This window comes from Rousettus aegyptiacus, unplaced genomic scaffold (assembly GCF_014176215.1).
Source record: "Rousettus aegyptiacus isolate mRouAeg1 unplaced genomic scaffold, mRouAeg1.p scaffold_m13_p_3, whole genome shotgun sequence".
NCBI classification, from domain to species: Eukaryota; Metazoa; Chordata; class Mammalia; order Chiroptera; family Pteropodidae; genus Rousettus; species Rousettus aegyptiacus.
In genome coordinates this window covers 123,979,639-124,003,099 of record NW_023416306.1, presented here as the reverse complement: position 1 = coordinate 124,003,099, position 23,461 = coordinate 123,979,639, and the positions used below count along the sequence as shown (strand labels likewise).

The window sequence follows — 23,461 nt, the reverse complement described above, 5'->3', positions numbered from 1 at the left end:
TATTTCTTAAAAGAAAAAATTTCAGTGATACCAGACTAGAATTATAACATTTAATAATTTTAGTATATTAAAATATAACAACAATTTATACTTATAATCTAATAGACTTGTTTCCATATGGGGAACAACTTTGCTATATGTTAAATAAATTTGAAATAACATTTATGATTTGAGAATAATGTAAAATGTCCATTTGCTCTTGAGGCTTAAGGTGACCGTATTTAGGGACAGAAATTTGGAATTTTTGTTTACAACAGTGCAGTGGGCCTATTTTAGCTTTATAGATAACAAAATAAGAAAACACCCAACCAGGCAATGTGTCATATTGCTAGAATCATTGCTATGATTTTGATTGGCCCAGTAATTGAGGAGGTTTGAACACTGCAGCCAGAGAAGATTATAGCTTTGGGAAAGTGGAAGTGCATACGAGGGCTAAATTCATGGTTTATATATTATTTTGTATGTATTAAACATTATATAATGAAATAATGTAATAAACCCTTTTTGCTAAATCAATAGGTACTGAATAGGATTATTATCTTAATTTTACTTCTTGATTATTATTGGTTGTAAACATTTTTTTCGTATTTTAATCTGAACGCTATTTGTGAATTGCTATTGATGCTCTTTGTCCATTTTTCAACCTGTATAGTTTTCTTTTTCTTTTTGATTCACAAAAATTATTAATAATTATACTAACCCTTATACATTTTATTGGTGGAAAAATGTGTTTTTTAAGTTTATCTCCATTTTTTATCTTTAAAATTTTAATGGTTTATTTTTTTATTTTTTTATAATTATAAAGTAAATATAGCAGCAAAAAAAATCCAAAAACTAAAAAGAAAAAAAGCCCTAAAGTGTAAATAAAGATTATTTTAACTCTTTTTTTAAATTAAGTGTTCTTAATATGTTGGTGCATATATATATATATATATATATATTCACACACATGATTTTATTAAAAGGAGAATATTTTTCTGCCTTGTAGATTACATTTTTCCTCCAATTAGCATAGTTTTACACCATCATTTAAAAATATTTGAATAGTATTTCACTGTATATATATACTAATTATTCATTCAATGAATATTTATTGAAGCCCTTAATATGCTGTATAGCAGCATCGTTTTATAGATATTGAGAACAAAGCAACATGCCAAACTCTTGCAAAGGTGAAATTTTAATGCTATTGAAGAAAACATACAGTAAACTAATAAGTATTTCATATTATATAAGGTAATTATAAGTACTAGGTTGAAAAAAAGTAAGCAAGGAAGAGGGTAGAGAGTACTGGATGCACAGGAAGCAATAGGTGCTCCAGGAAGTCCTCATAAATGATCAGGAGCCCATCTGAAGTTTGGGAGAGCACCCTGCCAGTATTAGGGCAATATCATTTGAGGCAAGAGAAAGATCAAATGCAAGTTCATAAGGTGAGCCTTTAAGCAAATAAAAGCAATTCGATATTGGTTAATATTTAGGTTACTTCCAATTATTTAAAATTTTAAACATATTTGGAAAAACAGTTCTTATTACTTTCTGAATTCTCACAGGTATTCTAACTGTTCTCAATTTCTTTCTTTCGTTGTTTTTTTTTTTTTTGAGTGAGGTAACCCTTGGTCAACCTCAACCTCACAGATTGCAAGGACCTTGTCAGTTTACTATTTCTTATCTTATTTTTTAAACCTACAACACCTGGTCTTCCTAGGTGGTCTCCCATCCAAGTACTAACCAGGCCTGACCCTGCTTAGCTTACGAGATCAGATGGGATTGAGCTTGTTCAGAGTAGCGTGGCCATAGACTCTTCTCAATTTTTAAACCTATTTTTTTCCTGTTGTATGTCTTCAAGGCTATTTTGATAGGAAGTGTGAAAGTGTATAAGAAAGAATGTTAGTCTGATGCCATCTCAGTCCATATGTCTAATTTATATTTTTTAAAGAAAAAAAATAAATAAACATTTTAGAAAGGAAAAAAGGGGTTTGTAGAATATAAGAATACAGAATGTTTAATTTAGAGGGGAATTTTTAGATCTAAGTCAAAAAACTTGAAATGACTTGCCTTTAGTTTGTACTGCTACTTAGTGCTTTCTGTTTATGTGATTTTAGTATCACAAGACCTTTAATAAAATCATTTAAAAAATAGAACTTTGATACATAGGGCTTTGTTTTTTGTTTGTTTCTTTTTTTTTTTTTTTTTTTTCTCCCCTAGGCTGCTGATGCTAAGTCTTTCTCTGGTCCTTTTAATGTCTTGCCCGTGAAGACAAAATGGAGTAACACTGGCTTTCATATCCTTCTATTTGACCTGGAAAACCTTGTTGAACTTCTGCTGCCGACTCCAGTCTGTGACCCTTCCAATTCATTCTATGGCAGTGAGATCCTGAGAAGAGCCAAAAGCACAGTAGAGAAGAAAACACTGACACTGAAAAGAAATAAAACTGCCTGTGGTCCTCTCTCAGCAGACGCACACACGAAGCCTGTTAGTGAAAGCCCAGCCCAAGGAGATAATTCAATAACAGTCTTAGAAGAAAATGATGCCATTAAAAGGCAGAAGAAAATGAAGAGTTCGAAAAAGACACACCCTAAGCCATCAAGAAAATTCGATGCCAACCTCATAATCGATGCAGCTAAATTGCTCCTATCTTGCCTTTTGCCATGGGGAGTGGATAAAGAATTAGATAATCTCTGTATTAAGCATCTCAATATTTTGAAGCTTCAGGGTCCTGTTTCTTTAGGACTTGCTTCAAATGAAGACTACTTCTCATTGATGCTTCCGGGTTGGGATTTATGCAATGCTGAAATGAAAAAAGACAGTTCAAAAGTAAATTTATTTTCTAGAAAAGTTTTGGATTTGTCAAGTAAATACACATCCACTCTTCCAAATCAGGCTGGAATGCCAAAAAGAGAAGAAAATGATTGTGATTCTTTGCAAGAGTCAAATACTATAGTTTATCTATTGAGAAGACTATTTTTAGTTAACAAATTAGTTAACATGCCTGTAGAATTGGAATGTGGAATTGACAGGTAAGACATGCCTATAGATTTTGGCTATTGTTTGACTTTAAAATAAATTATTATTATTTGCTAGATTCTGCTCTCTAGCCTCTCTTCTCTCAGAGAATAGATATGCAACAACTTCTTCTGTTCAAAATACACTTAAGAAAATCTTCCTTTTAATTTTTGAGGTTGGAAGATAATATAGGCAATAAATCTATGTTTTAAAATTTATTCATTCAACAAATATTCATCGCTCTCATAATATGTGGCAGGAAAATCAGAGTTATGGGTGCTGAATGATTCAGTGGATGGATGGATGGATGGATGGATGGATGGATGGATGGATGGATGGTTGGATGATAGATGGTTGGATGATAGATAGATGATAGATAGATATATAGATACATACATAGATGATAGATAGATAGATGCATGCATGGATACATAGATTCATACACACCTTGAAATCCATTGTACTTGCTGTAAATTAAGTATGAACAAAGATTTAGTGCTTGCTTAGGCAGCACGTATATTAAAATTGGAACGATGCAGGGAAAATTAGCATGGCCCCTGCACCAAGGATGAAACAAAAATTTGTGAATCATTCCATTAAAAAAAAAAATTTAAAGAAAGGAAAACTTTGAAAATTTCGTACCTTAAATCTTACCATTTAATTTATACTTCAGCATATTAAAATTGAAGAGAGCATCAGTAATTGATTTATAGAAATTACAACTTAGTGATAATAGCTATTGTTTTTTGAGTGTTTACTATCTACTGGTCACCATGTAAGCCCTTTACATACATAATTTCATTTAATATGCACAGCAAACCTGGGTTTTAGGTACTGTATTATTTTGCTCATTCTACAGATGAGGATAATGAGATTTATGGAGAGAAGGTATCAACCCCAAGATTAATTCAGCTCCTTGAAGGCTAAGTCAAGGCTAACCACCAGTCCAACTCCAGAGCCTGATTAATTACTGACCTTAACTCTGAGTGTTTACCCTCTCTCATTGCTAAAATTCAATTAGATTTTCATAGTCTGATATTAGAGAATTTAATTCAATTCACCAACTGCTTACTGAAGATGTTCTTAGCACTAGCCTACAGATGAAATATAAATTTCTCATTTGGATGTGAATTCACTTAAATGATAAAAGTAATGCATATTAAATATGTAGAAAACACTGAAATAAGGTAAAGGGACAGAAAACATTTGTAGTATAGATAAATATTATAGGTGGTGAGTGCAAAGAGAATAATTAGTGTGAGATAAAACTATCAGAAAGGCTTTATAGAAGAGATACTGTTTTAACTCCCCACTACATGGTGGTAAACAGTCATTGACATTTCTATTCTTTGATAAGAGCTCAATTTAACAAATATCTGTGACAGACACGGTATAGCAGACAGTGCCTGCTGTCAGTGAAACTTCAGTCTGGTAGCAAGTCCATGTGGGTCACGTAGCATCCAGTATTCCATTTTTTGCCATTATAATGCTACTGGGTTTTCCTTTTTCTGTTTGGTGTGCCTAATAATGAGAAAACAGAACCTGGTAAATTTCTGTACTTAATTATCGTCTATTTTCTTCTGTTTAAGTATTTTTAAGATTTTCAGATAGGTTTAATTTACTTTTCTTTCTATTACTAAGAAAATTACATTGCACCTAAAGTATTGTTTTAAAAAAAATCAGTCAGCCTGGAGCCTGTAAACCCAGGAATAAATCCAGATTTTCTTATATGACTAGCCATGTAGCTATGGATTAGTCACTTAGCCTCTGGGCCTTGCTTTCCTCATTTACAACATGAAGTGGGCGGGATAGGCGATCACTGAGATTTCCTCAAATTTTTAAAAACTTGAGCTAACATATTATATTTGTTTGCCTAATTGTGACCTTATAGACCAGACAAGGGACTTAGTTATGGTTTGCCAGAGGTATTTATTCTGAGTTTGTTCCTGATTACGAAGCACTGGATAGAGAGGATAGGTCTTGTGCCCTTTCGGGGAGATTATGAGTTTCAGCATGCCTTCCATTTAATGGTCTTAAAATCATTACCACACATTAGTTAATTCTTTACAAAATTCTTAATTAAAACTAATTACCAAATGGAGGTGTCAGGATTAGAGATTGCTTTTCTAAATCAGCCACTTCAGATTTGATCTGCTGTTAGAGACTGTCCTTTTTCAGAAAATCAAAATAATGTGCATTAGATTTTGTCACACTAAACCCTTCAAGCAAATTTGGCCATTTTGCTAAAATTTGACTGTTGCGAAGGTTGAGAAATCCTTATATGCTTAACAACTGGGTGTCTGATGTCATTGAATCTTCAAGAGCTAACCGCCTCTCAAAATAGCCTTGGATATTATCTGAAAGTTGCTGATTGAGTCACTGGATTAGAATGATGCTTGCCTTCATCAGGTCCTGACAGTACCTGGGGAGATTTCTTTGGAAGATGTCAACATATTAGGATTCAAAAATTTATTGCATTAGTCACAAATTGTGTGATCTAAAGTAGCAAGGCCCCTTCTATAAAAGTGGGTCATGAGATAAGTCTGATAAACTGAGATTCACAATTCAATTGGAATTAGATTTTAGGTAGGAGCAGTGTGGAAGAATAGGACTCATCAAAAAGATCAATGTGGAAGACTTTGCTAAAAATAATCTGTGTTTACTTCCCAAATTTGTTAAAGTGGTCATATACTCATATCTTCAATTTATATCTTAAAACATTTTTCATACATCTTTAATAATATTCTTTAAATCTTTTTGTCAACAGTTCTTTCAAAATGGAATCTGTGCATAACAAGGTGAAAAGTCCTGGGAATGATATTTTGCATATTTCAAGTTTCTACAGTTACTTACGAAATGGTAAAGAAGTTACAGATATATTCTGAATTTTTTTATGCTTCTATGATGTAAAATAACTACTTATATAACTGGATAACACTCTACAGTTTACAATGAGCAGTATGTAGTTATCATTTGACTAAGTCTGCATTTCACATGATTATAGTTTTATATTCTGCCAATATTAAAATATATATGAAAATTTTTATTTAAATAAATAACATCTTACAAGGCATGTACTGTGATGGATTTCATCAAATGATCTTTGAAATGCCTGAAAGTCTGAAATTTTCTGAAAGTATGAAATATTTGGATATTAATTTGAAATCATGTGATTTATGGGGGAGTTTATTATATCGATGTCTTTATTACAAAATAAGTGATTATTATTATATTAGAGAATTTTATAGCTATTTCAGAAGGTCATATAATTATCCCTGAAATCTTGTGATTGGTAAGTCTCGTTGTTTAGATTTTCTTTTGATGCCAAATGGCTAATTCATCCCCAAATCTTTGACATCTCAGTAAATGACAGTTCCATGCTTCCAGTTGTTAAGGCCAAGAAGCTTGGTGACTTTTTGACTTTCCCTTTTCTCTCATACCCGAAGTTCAATTTTTTAGTAATCATACTCTGCCTTCAGAGTATATCTTGGATTTTGACTGCTCCTTGCCATTACAGGACCACTCTTCTTAAGCCTTACTCACCTCTTGCCTGAATGACTACAGAAGCCTCCTAACCACTCCCATGGTCCTGTTTTTGGTTCCTACACTCAGTGGTTTCTGTGCCACTCTAAATAAAAGCCTCAGTGCTTAGGATCACTTGCAAGTCCCTGTATTACCTATGTCATTGCACACACACACACACCCATCTCATCTGATTTCTTTGCGCTCATTCCTTGCTTCCCACAGTCTAGCTACATTGGCCTTTTTACTCTTAAGCAAACATGACAAGAAAGTCTTAGGACCTTTGCACTGGCTGTTTTCTATGCCTGGAATTGTCTTTCCCCAGATTTCACAGAGGTCAGCCTGCTGCCCCCTATCTCTACCCTGTATTCTTCAATTCTTGCTCAAATGGCATTTCATCAGTAAAGGTGTCCTCCCTTCTCCCAGCACACCTTATCCATTTTCCCATTTTACTTTTTCCACAATCCTTTTCACTGTCTGACATACTGTATATCGTGTTTTCATTTGCCATCTACCATCTAGTAAAATGTAAGCTCCATGATTTTTTTTTAAATGCAGTTTTATGCACTACTATGTCCCCGGCTCCTAGAACAATGCCTGCAAGAAAGTAAACAAATACATTTGGATTAATGGATGAATAGTAAATAGAACAATGGTTTTTGAGATAGCCAAGGTTTAAGACCCAGTTCTGCCACTTAATACTTATGTAACTTTGGGCATGTCTTTTACTCCTTTAAAAGTGGTATTTTACTACATTCGTAAGTGGAAATAAGATTTCAGACTCGATGTTCACGTTACCTCCAAAGTTGCGTAATTATGATCCATGCACTGGGATAACTTGAATAACGGTTCATAGGGATCCTCTCAGGGCTGTTTTAAATGTGAGTTTATTAATAGCTTCCGATTACTACTGAGTACCTAGTATGTTCAAAGAATTATGCTGATTATTTTACATGTATTATCTGAATTAATACATAAATAACCCTGCACAGCAGGAGGAATTATCTCTGTTTCACTCAGAAAAATTAGGGCTCATGGAATTTAGCTAATTTATTCATAGTTACAAGCAGAGGGACCAGGATTCCAGTCCAACTCTGTCTAATAACAAACCCCTTGCTTCTTCCATTGTGTCAGGCCAGTTCTGACATTTATGATTACAAGTAGTGTTCTCCCTAATTGGCCCCAGGCTAGGTTGCCTGCCTGTTCCTTTGGTAGTAGTCCTTATTAGGGTATTTATCCTCATTTTCATTTTTTATAACACTAGGAAAGGGATTAGTTTCTGCAGAGACGGAGAGAGTTGCTAACTAGAGCCAAGGAGGCCCCGGCTTTTCCTATGGTTGCTCCAACCAAAACAGCCTGAGCAACTAGCCTTATTACTGCCTAAACTCCCTGATGTTATGTTGGCATTTATAGCATTTAAAATCCAATTAGATAGTAAAATGATGTGGTTTTGATTTTTAATAATTGGAAGATGAGAGGTAAAAGGAAAGAAGGGATTCACTTCGTGCTATTAATTTTATAAAAGTCAAAGCCTGAAGAATAAAATAATGCTCTGAGGTGTTCATTCTAAAAGATTGACAGAAACCAATAACCACTTTTGTCAGCAGGAATGGTGACTAAGTAATATTGGTGAACTTGGATTGTTTTTCTTCTTATCTTTTCCCCTGAAGTTGCAATTTGTTCTTTAACTCACTGCCATTGCCAAGAAAAGTTGGCTCTCATTTCTACCTTATATTAAAATTTGAGCATTACATTAAAGTACGCTGTGAAGTGCCTCATGATGCCCGTAAGTAGTTACAGTTTAGACTTGTATTTAGCTTTGATGGTAGAGTCACAAGGTTAACAAAATGAGAGAAGAAAAACGGAGAGAGATCAAAAATTTTTTTCTCTTACTGGCTGTGCTCATGAAGAAATGGAAAATATGACTTCAAAATCATAGTACTCTATCATACTTACAAGTTTTATGCACTGATCTTGGTCATTTCAAATTCAAATTATATGTTCCATCAGGAAAAAATAATGATATGAATGAGTCAGAAGTTTCTTATTTCTTTTCTGTTCTCAGTTTACATTATATTAAATAGCTTCTAACACATTTCCCTTGACCATTAATATGATACACATACATATTTATTTATATATGAAATGGTGTTTCAATGAAATATGTATTGGACTAATACTAATTTAAATAGTTGATACCAGGATTTGAAACATATATTAATACATTAATTTAAATAGACAATTATAGTAATTATCCCTCCAGGCCAAGCCCTCATCCTTCTTTCTTATTTCATTCCCAGGATTTGGCACCTACATGATATATTTTATCCATCAGAAACCCTTAATTCATCGATTTTTCACTTGGATGATAATGTGCACATTTTCAATTAATAAAAAGGCACTTACTAAGTGCTTTTTGTCCAAGAATCTGCTGGACACTATGGATCAATTTAAATAAACCAAGTCCTAGCTCACTCTTGAAATTTCACACTGAACATTAAGGCAAATAGATAGAAAGGACATTCAAGAGGGCAAATTTAAAAGAAACAATACATAAAAAAATGAGGCAAATTGAAACGTAAGTGCTATATCTATTGATCAGAGTAGTATAGCTGGGTAAGGACAAATCAAAGGAAGTCTTTTATATGATTTCTGTGTGTTAGGTGCAGGGTATAATTTCAGGAACTGTTGTATGAGGATCTTCTAGGTGAGAATATTAGTGATCTGTTTTGGATGGAAATGTTATTGCTTATTGTTGGCAAAAAAAGTTAAAAAAAAGATGGGTTTGAAGTATAATGATGAATTTAATTTAATTTGAATATGTGTTAGTATAATTGTTTGAAATACATACAAATTAATTAATGGTTCTCCATTCTGGCTATACATGAAAATGATCTGAAGTACTTTTAAAAAGTGTTAATGCCTGTCCCACCCTCACCATGAGACCTATTAAATCAGAATTTCTGGAAGATTGAACCTGGGCATTAATGTTTGTGTAGAGCATCTCCCTGAGTGATGCTAATGTGCAGCTGGAGTTGAGAACTCTTGAGGTATATTCAATTTTCATACTTTCAAAATATATATGTGTTCTATTTATTTCTAGATAAGAATGAATCCCATATACCTGAAGCTGATGTTTCACTTTTGAAGCTTATTTCCTGTTGGAGAGACCAGTCTGTGCAGGTATGAGCAGTTTGTGTTCTTGAAATTATGGAAGAGTTTCTTCCTGCTGTGGCTCATTCATACTTCCCTTTACTTGACAGTACCAGTAAATAGGTACTCTTGTTTTCACAAATGTCCTCCCACAGCATTTCATTTAACAGGACTAATGCAGAGACTAATAATGAGGGGGAAAGTGGAAAATAACTTGTGTAAGAATGCACCGAGTTCAGGGGTGTGAATAGAGGAATTTGAGGAAGAGATTTTCATGTTGTTATTCATAACTTATTGCCCATTGAGGTTTCAGTTTTTGGCAGAATTGTCTATTATTTTATTTCAAAATATGCCATGACACAAAGGTCCCTCATCTCGGGAATTCGGGATGTGTAATTAGAATCATTTTTCTATCCTGAGTGCTTCATCTATGAGCTGATTAGAGAGCTGTTTTTTCTCAATGCCTAATTTAAGTCCTTCCTCTTTTCAGCTCTTTTTAAGTCCTAACAGCTAAATAGGTAGTTTTGCATGTCGTATGATAAATGTCAGTGCATTGATTAGATGAATATTTATTGGAACTTTATTCTTCTTCATGAGCTTAATGATTGTAAATTTTGCAAGACAAGAATAGCGGTAACTTCAATTACAAACAGTTATTATTGGACAGGAAAATAAGGAAAGTTAACTCAGAAAAGCTATGAGGTTTGACACCATAAAACCAAATAAATACCATTGGAATGCCTATCAAAATTTTTTACCATGGCCTACAGTTTCTATATGATTTGCCCCTAGCATAACCTCTTTGCTTATCATTCTCCCTCCTGTTTGTAATATTAGCCATACTGACTTTTCTTTTTCTTTCCAGAACACACAACACTCATTTCCACATCAAGAATTTTCTTGGGCTGGAATTCTCATTTTTCCATTCATCATTCGGGTTTTTGCTTAAGAGCCAACTCCTTAGAGAAGTATTCCCCAATCATTCTATCTAATATTGCCACCATAATGTCCCCAACCCATGGCACCAGTCACCATCACATTACCAAGTTTTATTTTCTTTGTTTTACTTGCTTTTAACGGAAATTATACCATTGGCTTTTTTGCTTGCTTCTGTCTTCTCACTGTTTTAGAAGCTAGCTGAGAGCAGGAACTTGGTCTCATTCACCCCTCTTTGAACAAATGCTTGGAAAAGCAGTAGTGACAGCAGCCAGTCAATAAATATTTAATGAGTGAATGGTTATGCAAAAAGCCTCTTTGATAATAAAGTGAACATTGGTACATGTTGACATTACCAGCATATTAAGAATCACCCTAAAAAAGTTTATCTATAAAAGGTGAGATTTTTTTCCCCTCCAGTAGCCAAAGAATTCCTCAATCAGAAAAAAAATCCTTAGGGAAAAGACTTCTACAGAACACTTATTCTGAATCGCTCTAACTAAAGATCTTTTGTAGTTGTTAATTGGACCTTCGAGTAAGTTTTAATGTGGCTTGGACCGTGTTTGGACTAGTGGATCTTTAAGGTTCTATGACTCTGTAACCTTGTGCAAAATGCTTGCAGCAGGACAGATATTACAAGAGCATTTATTACTCACTCTAAAGGAAGTCCAAGCTTCAGTGTTCTCTTCTCATCCCTGTCATTAACTTGATGAATGACTCTGGAAGATGAGTGTAACTCGATTATTTATTTTACTCATGTATAAAGTGGGAATGAGAATTCCTGGACTCTTCAGGAGCAACAGAGACTTTTGCAAGTATCCATTTAAATGTGTCATTACCCAGTCCTCAAATTCCTAATGCTGTTCATTTAAGCAGTTAGTTGAATCGTGTTAATGTGAATCTATTTTTAAATGTATTTTAGAGAACTAGGTGGTAACAGAATGCTTTTGCAAAGTAGAGCAAACTCTTACTTTAGAAATTGATGGGGTTTACCTTTAAGGGAGAGGTAAGAATGAGTTAATTTTGCAGGTGAATGAGTTTTTCTGGAGATTGTTTGTTTTGCTTCTCAACATGTGAAACATACCTAACATAGAATGAAAAGCTGGAAAAGCAACAGTAAGATTTTGAGGTTGCTAATTTGCATGTTTCTGAAGCTGCACTAAAGTTCCTGGGATTTTACAATCTCACAGCAATGGGTGAAATATGACATCCAGGCCTCTAAGAGAAGTGTTGCTTTTCCAGATGTTACAAGAATATGAAAGGCCATTGTGAGTCTGTGTGTTAGGAAAATGCTTTTATAGCAGAAAATCTGGACATTGGAACTGCAAGCAGACCTTGGGGGCTCTTATGAGTTTTATAACGTTCTGTGCTATTTTATGGTAGTACTTTGCTGTTTCAAGGAGTTAGTAGAACACCATTAAAATTTTCAGCTTGCCTATAGCACAGTAATCATTCTAGTAATAAGTATATGGCCCAGATCTGTGGCTCTCTCTTTCCAGCCAATGGATTTGTAAACTTTAGTTTGAATCACTACACAGTCCCTCATAAGAATGCTATACTTTTCATATCTGTATTTTTGGAGAAACTTATTTATATATATTTGGGAGATAACTTTTTAGCCATAGTGCTTTTAATTCTAGCTCATTTTTTGTTAAAGTAACAAAGTTATATAAAATACCGTCTAAAATTTTTATATTTTGTTGGGGTAAATTTTATGTTTACTATCTACAAAATTTATCTACCATATTTATATACTAGAGAAACTCAAAAGATTGACAGAAATTATCAATAATTCTACTTTATACAGTTTATATTTTTAAAGTGTAGATTATCTATTTCAGTTTCATAAGTATTTATTTAGTGCTCACTGCATACCAGATACTGTAATAACATTAATACCTGCTTATGAGATGTACCATTTCTCTGTGAATTCAGAGCCATACTTTATTGATTTCACACTGAGCCTAACGTATGCATTTTGAGTTTGTTTCCAATTAGAAGTGTGCCATTCAATATTCACTTTTAAGTTGTATGGCTCTGAGTATCCTACTTATTATGTCTAATATGTTTTATCATTTTTGCTTCTCGTTTTTCAATTATATATTAATTATGCTTACATAATGCATTTAAAGTGATAAATATGTCCAAAACCCCCAAATTCAAAATCTTTAAAATGTGGTCATGATATAAAAATCTAATAATTAGAAATGTTAGATTAAACTTCATAAATCCCTGTATATTTTAAAGAAAGAATATTGATCCAGAGTAGTATATCCTATTTTATCCAGTGGAATAGAAGGCTTTCTAAATCACAATTGTGAATTTTTCTCAGAGATGATAGTGATCCCAGCGTGACAGGGCAGCCATAATCCCATGTAGGCATATGGCGAACTGCTCATTCTGCAGGATCAACTGTAATCTGGACATACAATGGGTCTAAGAAGATCCTCGAACATTCTCCTGATTAATTATTATGGATGGAAACAGGTTTCACATAGGATTCTGTGATTGGAAGCTCTCATCCTAACTTCTCCAGTATCACACACTTTATTTTGTAAATGAGGACATGAAGTCCCAGAGTAGTGTGTGATCTTGTCAAAGGTTGCATTTGTAGTTACTTTTATAGTTGGATCTGAAACTCAGGCCTTTTCATTTGTGATTCAGAATTCTTTTTACCATACCATCCATATCTTGGAAGCAGTGCTGTCAAATAAAATATGTGACAAAATTAAAGCAAAATGAATTCAGCGATATAAAATTGTTCATGAATAATTAATATAGTTCATCCCATCAGATGCTATACATAAATAAGCATGATCGACCTGTATTGTGTGTGTCAATATATTTCAGTCAATATATTATAGTAAACATCATATCTAATAGCTAATACATCATATTATCATGCATCATAGAAATGATTTACCAGTATCATTCTATGTAGAACTATATGTTACATTCATGAAGCAGCTTACACAGTGTTGAGTATCTCATCACGTGATATGCATGAGTAAGTATTATATACCTGTATTGTGACAGGCAGTACTACAATGTTAGTAGTATGGCTTACAATAGTAAAATCATTTCATTCATTGTCTTTTTTTGCAACTCATTGAGCATATTAGTGGACAAGAACAGGGGAATGATCAGTGATTAGGAAGCTGCTCTGATACTTTTGAGAACCTTCCTATATTGAAGATCAAGTTCCTGGCTCCTTCTGCTCCAGTGGTTCAGTAAGCATTTGCCATTAACATCAGCTCTCTGAGTGTCATTGGAGCCTTCAAGTCTCACATGCTGCCATGATACACAAAAGAGATTAAATAAATATTTAGATAAATACATGTTCTGATTTTAGCATCAGCATCTCTACCTCACCAGTCTCGGTGTTGCCCCAAAGCCCAAGCTCCAGGCATTGTATGGCTAAACTAGGAAAAAGGAGAGGGTATGGTGCCAATTGTGAAACATGAGTCATCTTGACAGAGGGAAGGCTTTATAAGGGAAAAGGAACAGGCATTGGAACATGACTATATGAAAGGTTTAACTCTCACTCAGCCAGAGAAGGATAAATGGGTAGATGTCCCAAGTTTACATTGACCAGTGGCACTTTTCCTTTTCTCTCACTTGGCTTTCCTTGAACCTGACTTAAATGCTGGACCTTGCCTGATCTTTTCCCAGGAAGAGACTAAGGTACACTGTCATTAGGTTTTCACTCAGGGGAAAGGAGATAGAACTTTGGGAGGGTATATACTACAAAGACCGTAGAAGCAAAGATCAGAAGGCCTGTCCATCAAGTTTGTGTGACATTTGGGATGTCATGTCCCAGGTTCATCATTTTAAAAATGAAGATACTAAATTAGATGTCCTTTGACAAGTGTTCCCTTCCCCCTCCACTCAACCACAGGTCCATGACTAGGTACGTAAAATAATCAGATGGCATACCTTGCAGTATTTCGGGCTATATGAAGTCACAGTTTATTGAGATTTATTATTAAAGTCTTGTATTAACCTTTTATATTAAACCTAGATTAAATAAGTGTTTTTAGTTAAATAGTGCTTTAGAGCTAGACATTTTTTGACAAGCTAAACTTATCTTTAAGAGCAATATGACATACTGAAATTATTTTTCTTGATCATTTGGTAGTAATGAAAATATCCTAGAATGAAGAATTTAGAACTATTTTCAACTTTTGTTTTAAAATCTCTTGTGTTTACAAAGGAGTGATGTGATGGTTTGGTTGCCAGTTCTCAGTATCTGCATTTCAGTTATTTCAGATGCTAATTCTAGTGGAATGAAACATTGCAATTTATGTGAAACCTATTCAAATCAAAATTCCAGGGTTTGGGGTCTATGCAAGACCCATTTGTAATAATACTAAAATACTAAATAATACTAAAAAATGTCATATAAAACCACAAATTTAACAGGTAACTGAAGCAATACAAGCTGTTCTCTTGGCGGAAGTTCAACAACACATGAAAACCTTGAAAAATAGACCAATCAACAGTCAACCAGAGTCCATGACTGAAAATAGTAAATATGAGAAGATGCAGATTCAGCCAAAGATGGAATGGGCCGAGGAGCTAGAGTTGCAGTGTGTTACAGGCAGTTTGCCTCTGCAAAGTAAGTGCAAAATTTATTGACATGCTCTTTCATCAGAATTTTTTCTACTACTTAGAATGTGTTGAGAATATGAGTTCACAATACGGGTTCACAATATATCATTTCTGCAAAAACCAAGCCAAGTGCCCTATTTCTGACCTGCTATCAATTTCCTCTTATAATTGTCAAGTTTTAAAATAACTTCTAACTTCTATTATAATCAGTATTTTTCAAAACAAAAATTTCTATTATTTATAAAAAACATTTTGAAGTTAAGTATATAGAATGAAAACAGATTAACATTAATAGATTAATGGGATATATACATTATAAGAATACCCTGATAATAATGGTCCTAAGTTTGTTTTCATTTGATATCTTAATAATAGCCATGTGCTAGATTTTTTTGTTTTTTGTTTTTGTTTTTTCTTTCACTTAATAAAATATGCAGTACAAACAAAAATTAAACTAGTTTATAGTTGGACCACTTGATTTTTAATACATTTTATCATTGTAACTTTATAACGATAGTGTTTATGGTTTACAGCTATCAAGTGAATCTGATATAAAATGTTAACTGACTTTTTAGCTATTAGCTGTGCCTTTAAAAAAACAATAACAAAAAAATTTAGTACAAATTTGATTTTCAAATTTACTAGTAAGGTTTTTATGAATAAATTGATTTATAATATGATTAATTGTATATTTTTGTCAGGAAAACATATTATAAATTTACATGTTTGATAGGTACTCAAAAAAGAAATTTTATTTTTATTTTTTTGGGACTCAAAGAAATGTTCCTATAGTTAAAATGTTAAATCTTAGAAGAAATGTCATTCTTTAAAATGTGTTCTATCTATATCTTATTATTATTTTTTATAAGATTACTGATTGGACAGCATTACTTAGTGAGAGAGGATATGTAGCAGGAAAGGACTTTTTCAGTGAAAGCCAAATATCAAAATAGAATATTTTCTGATGCCAAAACAGTTACTGAGGATGGCAAATACAATAAGTGATTTGATAAAGCTCGATAGTGATTTTGAGTCATGTGTTTGTTGTCCAGAAATTAGCTTTAATGTTCTAGTAAATTCACCTACTTGAAGAAGCTACTTTTGGTTCTATCACATTATTATAGTTGTATTACACTTTTCAAGCTAGAAATACAACAATTTCTTTTTAAATTTCAACGATTCCATTGAGTTCTTGGTTCATTTGGAGGGGCACCCATATGTCATTAATAGGTTTCTTCCAACTCTCCAACATTAGCTACTGTCATTCATCATGTGGTAACTCCCATTAGGTGGCATTTCTGTGCCTAATCTATCCTAATCTTGACTGTCTAACTTATCCATTTGCCCATAGCTCACTTTTCTAGGTAAGAAATTCATGGTGAAACTTTTGATGCGTTTTATTGGCACATGGCTTACCCATTATTTGAATTTTCACCAGATTGGGCTCTGTTCTGCCTTCAATTAATTCTTGGATATAAGAACTATTACTACTGTAGAATTTAATCCTACTATGACTAAAGACATCCAGATTTTAAGTTATATATTAACTGTCTTTTGATTATTGTTGAATCATCCTTTGCCAATGTAAAAGAAAATTTAGGGTTAGTTTGTGATAAGAATTAGAACACAAAAAATACTAAAGCTACTTTATATGTTAGTAGATTAAATTTAAAATCATTTGTTTAAAAGAAATATATTCACAAAATGGTGAACATATTTTTTTGGTGGAAAATACTGCCTGTAAGAAAATATTAACTTGAATTACAATAAAATGGGAAACACATAATGTGCACTGAAAAGGAAAATTTCCAAGCAATACTGTGTTAATTATTAACATTGCCTTTTTCACCCTTTTGGAAAAGAGGAACTTAGAAAAATGACAGGAAAAGTTTAAGACCTCTATTTCAGTGGTATGTACTGCATTACTCGATAGAATTTTTTTAAAAAATAAGTAAAAAAGCTATTTTATTTATTGCAAATGTCTTGATTCAAAGGTTAAGGAGATGGTAAAGGTACTGTTCACTGGGTATGATGTTCCTCAAATTTTATTGGCAGATTTACTTAGCCCCAGTATCAATGCAAACTATATTATTTTATCAAATATTTTTATAATAAATGATTTATGTTGTTTAATTTTATCAGGTCCTTGCTCATTTGTTTTCTGTGAGCTCTTTTTTACCCCATTTTAAAAAATTATTTTTATTTTTATTTTTTATTGATTTTTAAAATATTTTTTTAGGCAAAGCCCCCTTGGGGTTGGCCTCACAGATTGCCAGGACCTGGTCAATTTACAATCCCTTATTTTTTAATTTTTTATGCCTACAGCACCTGGTCTTCCTGTCCAAGTACTAACCAGGCCCAACCCTGCTTAGCTTCCAAGATCAGACAGGATTATGCTTTTTCAGGGTAGCATGGCTGTAGGATTATTTTCATTCTTAATTTCTTTTATTCTTTCTTGATTTCTTGGTTACTTGATACATCCTATTTATAAAACATCTGGAAAGTAACAGATGATGGTTCTATTATGCACAAGTACTCATTAACTTCTTTTATGCTGAGGCATAGTATATTTGGTTTATTAGCATCACAATAATATGGTCAAATAGATATGGAAAAAATATTAATAACAGTTATTTTGTTCTTAATACACTTTAACGCTAGTCTAAGTACTTTATGACTGTTATCTCACTTTTTTAATTCTACAAATTCCTATGAATTCTAAGTCTCTGTTTACAACATTTGAGTCATTTGTGTAAACAAATTCTACAGTTTTTTAAATGTCCATGTTCATGGATATGAAGTTTCAAAGTACAGCCGAAAAGAACTACTCTCTGAGAAAGAGAGATTCCCATAGTGTCCCCTAGGCTTATCCTGAGAGTTCCTCTGTAATTTTTTTATTTGACTTACTAACTCTATATCTTTCTCACACATGCTAAAATAAATGGTATTTGACAAAAAGTCAAATACCAGCCATTTTGAATGCCACCAGTGCCATATATCTTTCACCTTGAGACATACTTCCTATTATGATCCCATTTTTTTAATGAATAAACTGGGACTTAAAAGAGGTTATGAGCTTTGTCTACAGTCAAGGAATTACTAAAAACAGGGATGCAAACCCAGATATTCTCTTAAACACTGTGTTCTCATCCAGTAAACTACATTTTCCATACTGCCAACTTGAAGGAAATTCATCCTAAATCAGCTTGATCTGAAAATTGAATAATTTATTGAGTGGTTTTCTTAGATTTTTATTCCTCTCTCATAAATCATACTTTCTATTACCAAAGAAAATGCAGAGTGTTCAATCATTGCCATCTCAGCCCTTATAATAAAAAAAATCGCCAAGTTTCTTCAACTATTTGTACACGAGATGCATCTAGAAAACAATGGAAATCAAGTGAAATAAGAGTTGAAGCATAATGTGTTTGAACTTTATAATTTTGTATCTGATTTATTTCAGGGTTTTCACTTGTTACATTTCACAGCATGCATTTTTTTTGTGAGGTCTTAATATTTGTGTATTAGTATTTTATGGGAGAGTGGTGGATTTTATCTCAGTTCACATTTTTCTAATGATTACATTGCTATCTTCCTTAAATCTTTTTAATAAGAAATAGTACAATTAACATTTACATTTGAGACTAAGATTTATTTCTTTAAAACAATGATTTCTATTATTAAAATACATTTGAAAGTTATTTTCCTTTTTTTTTTTTTTTGAATGTTATTTGGATCAGTTTAAACAGTGCCCTAAATCGTTCCATTAAATAAATTGGTTTAAATAAAAATGGAGCCTTTGTAGATAAAACTGTCACCTTGGAATTATTGGCTTAATTTAAATTCATGTTAAACTGTGGTTGTGAAGACAATGCATCAAATATGGGTATTGCAAATAATCTTTATTACATGCATTGCTTTTGAAGACTTATCTACCAAATTAAATAATGAAAATGTGCTCTTTGTTTATATAAAACCTTGTATTTGTAGTAAATCAAGGAAATAAACATCGATTCAACAGAATAGTTTTGTGGTCCTGGTGGCCATCAGCAGAAGGACTAGCTTGGGACAGGCTTCCTCTGCCTGCTGAACTTCTCAGAAGGAAATCTACCTAGTTGTGGAAAGGCTTTGAAATGTAGTTTACTAACTCATAGGGAAACTTTCTTGATTCTTTATTTGTAGTAAATGCATCTTTCACCACCCACTGTGAGGTTTCCTAGGCTAAGTGAAAAGACCACAGAAGTAAGTAAGGAAATTTGTGTGTGATATGAGTGAGCAAGTAACAGAGAAGTAATGGGACACATCATAGAAGGCCTTTTATCTCATAGTGAGGTCTTAGGCTTTCTTTCTGAGATAGGAAGCCATTTGAATAGACAAATGGCACACATTTTAATGGAATCACATTGCCTGAGGTTCTGGGACCAAGGATAGAGGCAGGGAGACCAGTTGGGAGACTGTATTAACTATATACTAACCCAGATGATAGCCATTTGGAACCAGTATGGTGGAATGGATGGAGAAGTGAGAAGTGATCAGATTCTCATTGTATTTTGAAGGTATAGCTGACAGCATTTGCTGATAGGTTGGATATGGAGGAATAAGATAATGAAAAGCTATACTTATATATTTCAAACAAAAAAAATATTTGATATATGGATTGACCCTGGTGTTCTGACTTGATTCCTGTGTTGGGTAGAGCAGTGTTGCATATAGCATTTCAGATATGCTGAAGGAAGAGTGGGAAACCCACTCTACGGAAGGCTGCCCCTGCTGTATTCAGTTACAAGTGTCCCTACTGAGATGACCTACAGATTTTATTTCCCAGTATTAACTCAACTACCCCTCAGTAAATGGACAAGAGTTTCCTGCCAAGAAACTATGGATTAAAGACAATACTAATAATGCAAGCTTAAGCGAATAAAATGTAAATGGCATTGCCAAACCTCTTTTAAGCTACATCAGGAGATATGTGCATGTGTTAATGTTTTCTATTTGGAATTTCTATTTTTGTGTATACTTTATATACATAATATGACATACTAACAGCATGTATATAGTTTATAAACAAACATGTGTGTATTGGTGATGCATGTTTCAGAGCTGCTTCTTGTTATTTTCTGCAAGAAGGTGTTCTAGCCACACCATTTGGGTGGATTGAGCTAAGTAGGCAGATGTGATAAGCTTTTGGTTATTCAGGGTTTGGTAGCTTGATATTCTATATTGTGCACTATGCTATCTCTGAAACTTTAAATAAATCTTTATATATCACTCTTCTATATCACTCCTCTGTGCCTCTCTGCACTGATCCAAGAGTTGGGGATACCACAAAGGACTAATTGAAATCTCCAGTAAAGACACAAACGAGCATCTAGGTAACCATAAAAGTGTATCGGACACCACAGGCTGCAGAAGCATACCTAAAAGGTACCTGAGTCTTTGGAGTCAAGAAGGCTTCCTAGAAAAAAAAGATGCCTAATCTAAGCCCGGAAAGATGGATATGATTTTGCCAAGCAAAAGCGTTGGAGTGGGAAAATGTAGCTGTTTGCTAAGACCACTAAATCCACCTATGTCCTTTTCTACCTCCCAAGAATCATCTAATTAATATATGCATGAATGAGGAACCTGAACATTAGAGAGAAACCCATATGTCTTTAATTTCCAATCCGAAGAACATTTTTGTCCTCTTTGAATGTCATTGTATCAATGCCTTTCTTTCCTAACCCTCAGCCTTCCAGAATAACACTGATAATGATAATGACAATAACAGCTAACACTGATATGACTTAGTATGTTCTAATTGCCTCATATACCTTAAATCATTTGATCCAGTCAGCAGTTACTTGGGGAAAAGTAGTATTGTTATACTCATTTTATTGGTGAGAAAATAGATCGAAAGATACGTAACTTGCCCAAGGTCTTAATACCAACAGAGCCAGGAGTCAAACCCAGGCAATCTGGCTTCGAAATGTGGGTTCGTCATCCATCACTATCTGCCATTGCTTCCCAATTAACCACAATTCGCCTTCACTATTTCTTAATTCAGCAAATATTTACCAAGTTCCTACTATATGACAGATACAGATATAGCCATTACCTAGGGTGGGGATTACAAGGCAGGAAACAAATAAACAAACAAAAACCCCTCATATCTGGCATGACAACAGAGGAAAGATTTTCTTGAAGTTAATCAACAAAAATAAGATGCAATTTCTACTAACCTTAGGTGTGGCACTATAAGCTATTCTTCTAAAGATTTACTTAATACTAAAGACTTTTATTTGGAATATAAACTTAGAAAAATACAAGTTTTAGTGGTTAAAAAATAAGTTTTATGACTGAAAACTGAAAATGACAACTGCTAAATCCTAGAAATGAAAAAGATTTGGCATATATATATTAGTTGAAATGTTTAAGGGTGGCAGTATGGGAGGAAGAGGAGGAAATTTAAAGTTTCATTTTTCTAGAGTAATTTGAATCATTTAGTAGAAAATCTTATTTAAATATCAAGGTAGTCATATGTTAGATGAAAACAAATTTATATATGATGAGCAGAAAAATTATTTAGCACCTAGAATACATTACAAACCTTCCAAAAAACACTGTTGTCATTTGAGTTTACAATATGTCCTATCTTATTTTTAGCTCCTTGTAAAATTGATGGAAAAATTTCATCATTTCCCTTTTTCCTCATATAAATTCTTCTGAACTTCTGTACTGCTTCTCCCCTCTCTGTATCATCTTAAAGATTACATTGCCTTAGAAAGACTGATAGAGTTCATTGCTCTTTTTCCAAAAGTAGTTTCATCTTTCACAGAGATTGAGATTGATGATTTTCATCTTGGCATATGAAGAACTAGAGTATTTCATCGTCTTTTTTCTTATGAGCAATCGGAATGCCAACCTGGCCCGACTACACAGAGACGGTAGCATCCAGGAATTGAGTTAAATATTTCCTTGGTAACAGTTGTGCAGGCACCACTTTATTGATTATTGTCTGCATACCCATTTAAATTTATTGACAAAGAAAAAATGATCCAGATTCCGTTGCTGAAATCGATGTGTTTTGTGCCATTGTTCTCCCAAGCTGAAACTGGCCTCCCAACACTGACCCCTCAAGGACAAGGGTCGGGTCTATTTATCTTTTTTCCCTCCCACCACCTAGGATGGTCCTTCACCTAGTAGCCGGTAATAAGTGTTTATTGAGTGGAAGGATGAATGGATGGACTGGGGGATAACTCGTACTAAAGGTTCAGCCCACTCCTAATTAGTAAGAGAAAAAGGAGACAAGGAAATTCAGCTGAATGCTCTTCTTTAGCAACCAGCTATAGTTTGTAATATGCACTAAAATTGTATTTTCTAAGTGTCATCATCCTAGGACCACAAAGTACACACACAGCAAGCAGGCTCACAAAAAAATTAAAAATAGACACATGAATGAATCTAGTCTGTAATCACCTAGAACGCTTCTAATTTCTGATGGCTATTTTTGGCTGTTCACTACTCATTTTATTATGATCTAATTTTAATCTGGAATTTTTAGAGAGCCCTGAGCCTTTCCTAAAACTTATCTTCTTGTTCCTCATTCAGCTACGGCTTCTCTGTGAAAGTATTTAAGGAGCTGCTGTGTCAAACAATATTTTCTCAGTATTTGGATTCGCATCCTGGGTTCTGACCTATCTGTCTCTCTCTAGACTTCTGGCTCATTCCTGATCTGCTACAAACCTAGAGCCCTCTTTTCAACCTGGCTAACCTGGATCAGCCTCCTCCCTATAGATTCTCTCCTAATTCTGAACCTGGGACTTTGTGTGATATTAGTTCCGCCATTAAATGTAATTCTATTAGCCACATGGATATGCATTTCTAGTTCTGGAAACAATTTTGTATGACTAAATTCCTTGAGAGAAAAAGCAGAACATGTATTCCCGGCAGATATCACAGTATCTGGCACACAGCAAGGCAATTGTTGGAGAAATGGTGGCTAAAGGAAAAATTATCCATCTGTCCCCATGCTATTGCAATATCCCATTCTGTCAGAATGTCATTTGTCTTGATGGCAGGAGCCTAATTTTTTCATTTTAATTCATCAATGTGTCTGCCCAATTTTCAGCTTTGAAACAATTTGGATAATTTCAAAACTTACCTGTTACTATGTCTAGGGTTCAATGTAAGGTACTAAAATTTTTGATGACATCACTTTCTACATTTGTATATCTGTCAAAACTACTGTATACCTAAA

The 23,461-nt window shown here is 33.6% G+C and overlaps 1 protein-coding gene, 1 non-coding gene and 1 pseudogene across 8 annotated transcripts in view; 2 read left to right on the top strand and 1 right to left on the bottom strand.

Moving 5' to 3' along the window:
- Positions 1-23,461, top strand: part of WDR72 (WD repeat domain 72) — a 196,411-nt gene that overhangs the window by 107,784 nt on the left and 65,166 nt on the right. For all 7 annotated transcript variants that reach the window (XM_016153671.2, XM_016153669.2, XM_016153672.2 and 4 more), the window contains 4 exons: positions 2,206-3,017; positions 5,771-5,862; positions 9,629-9,708; positions 15,037-15,232. In XM_016153671.2, coding sequence (XP_016009157.2) covers positions 2,206-3,017; positions 5,771-5,862; positions 9,629-9,708; positions 15,037-15,232 — 1,180 coding nt within the window. The remainder of the gene's footprint in view (positions 1-2,205; positions 3,018-5,770; positions 5,863-9,628; positions 9,709-15,036; positions 15,233-23,461) is intronic.
- Positions 1,681-1,799, bottom strand: LOC118601242 (annotated as a pseudogene).
- Positions 3,499-3,606, top strand: LOC118601076. The gene has a single exon (XR_004950179.1). It is a non-coding gene; the product is annotated as a U6 spliceosomal RNA (small nuclear RNA).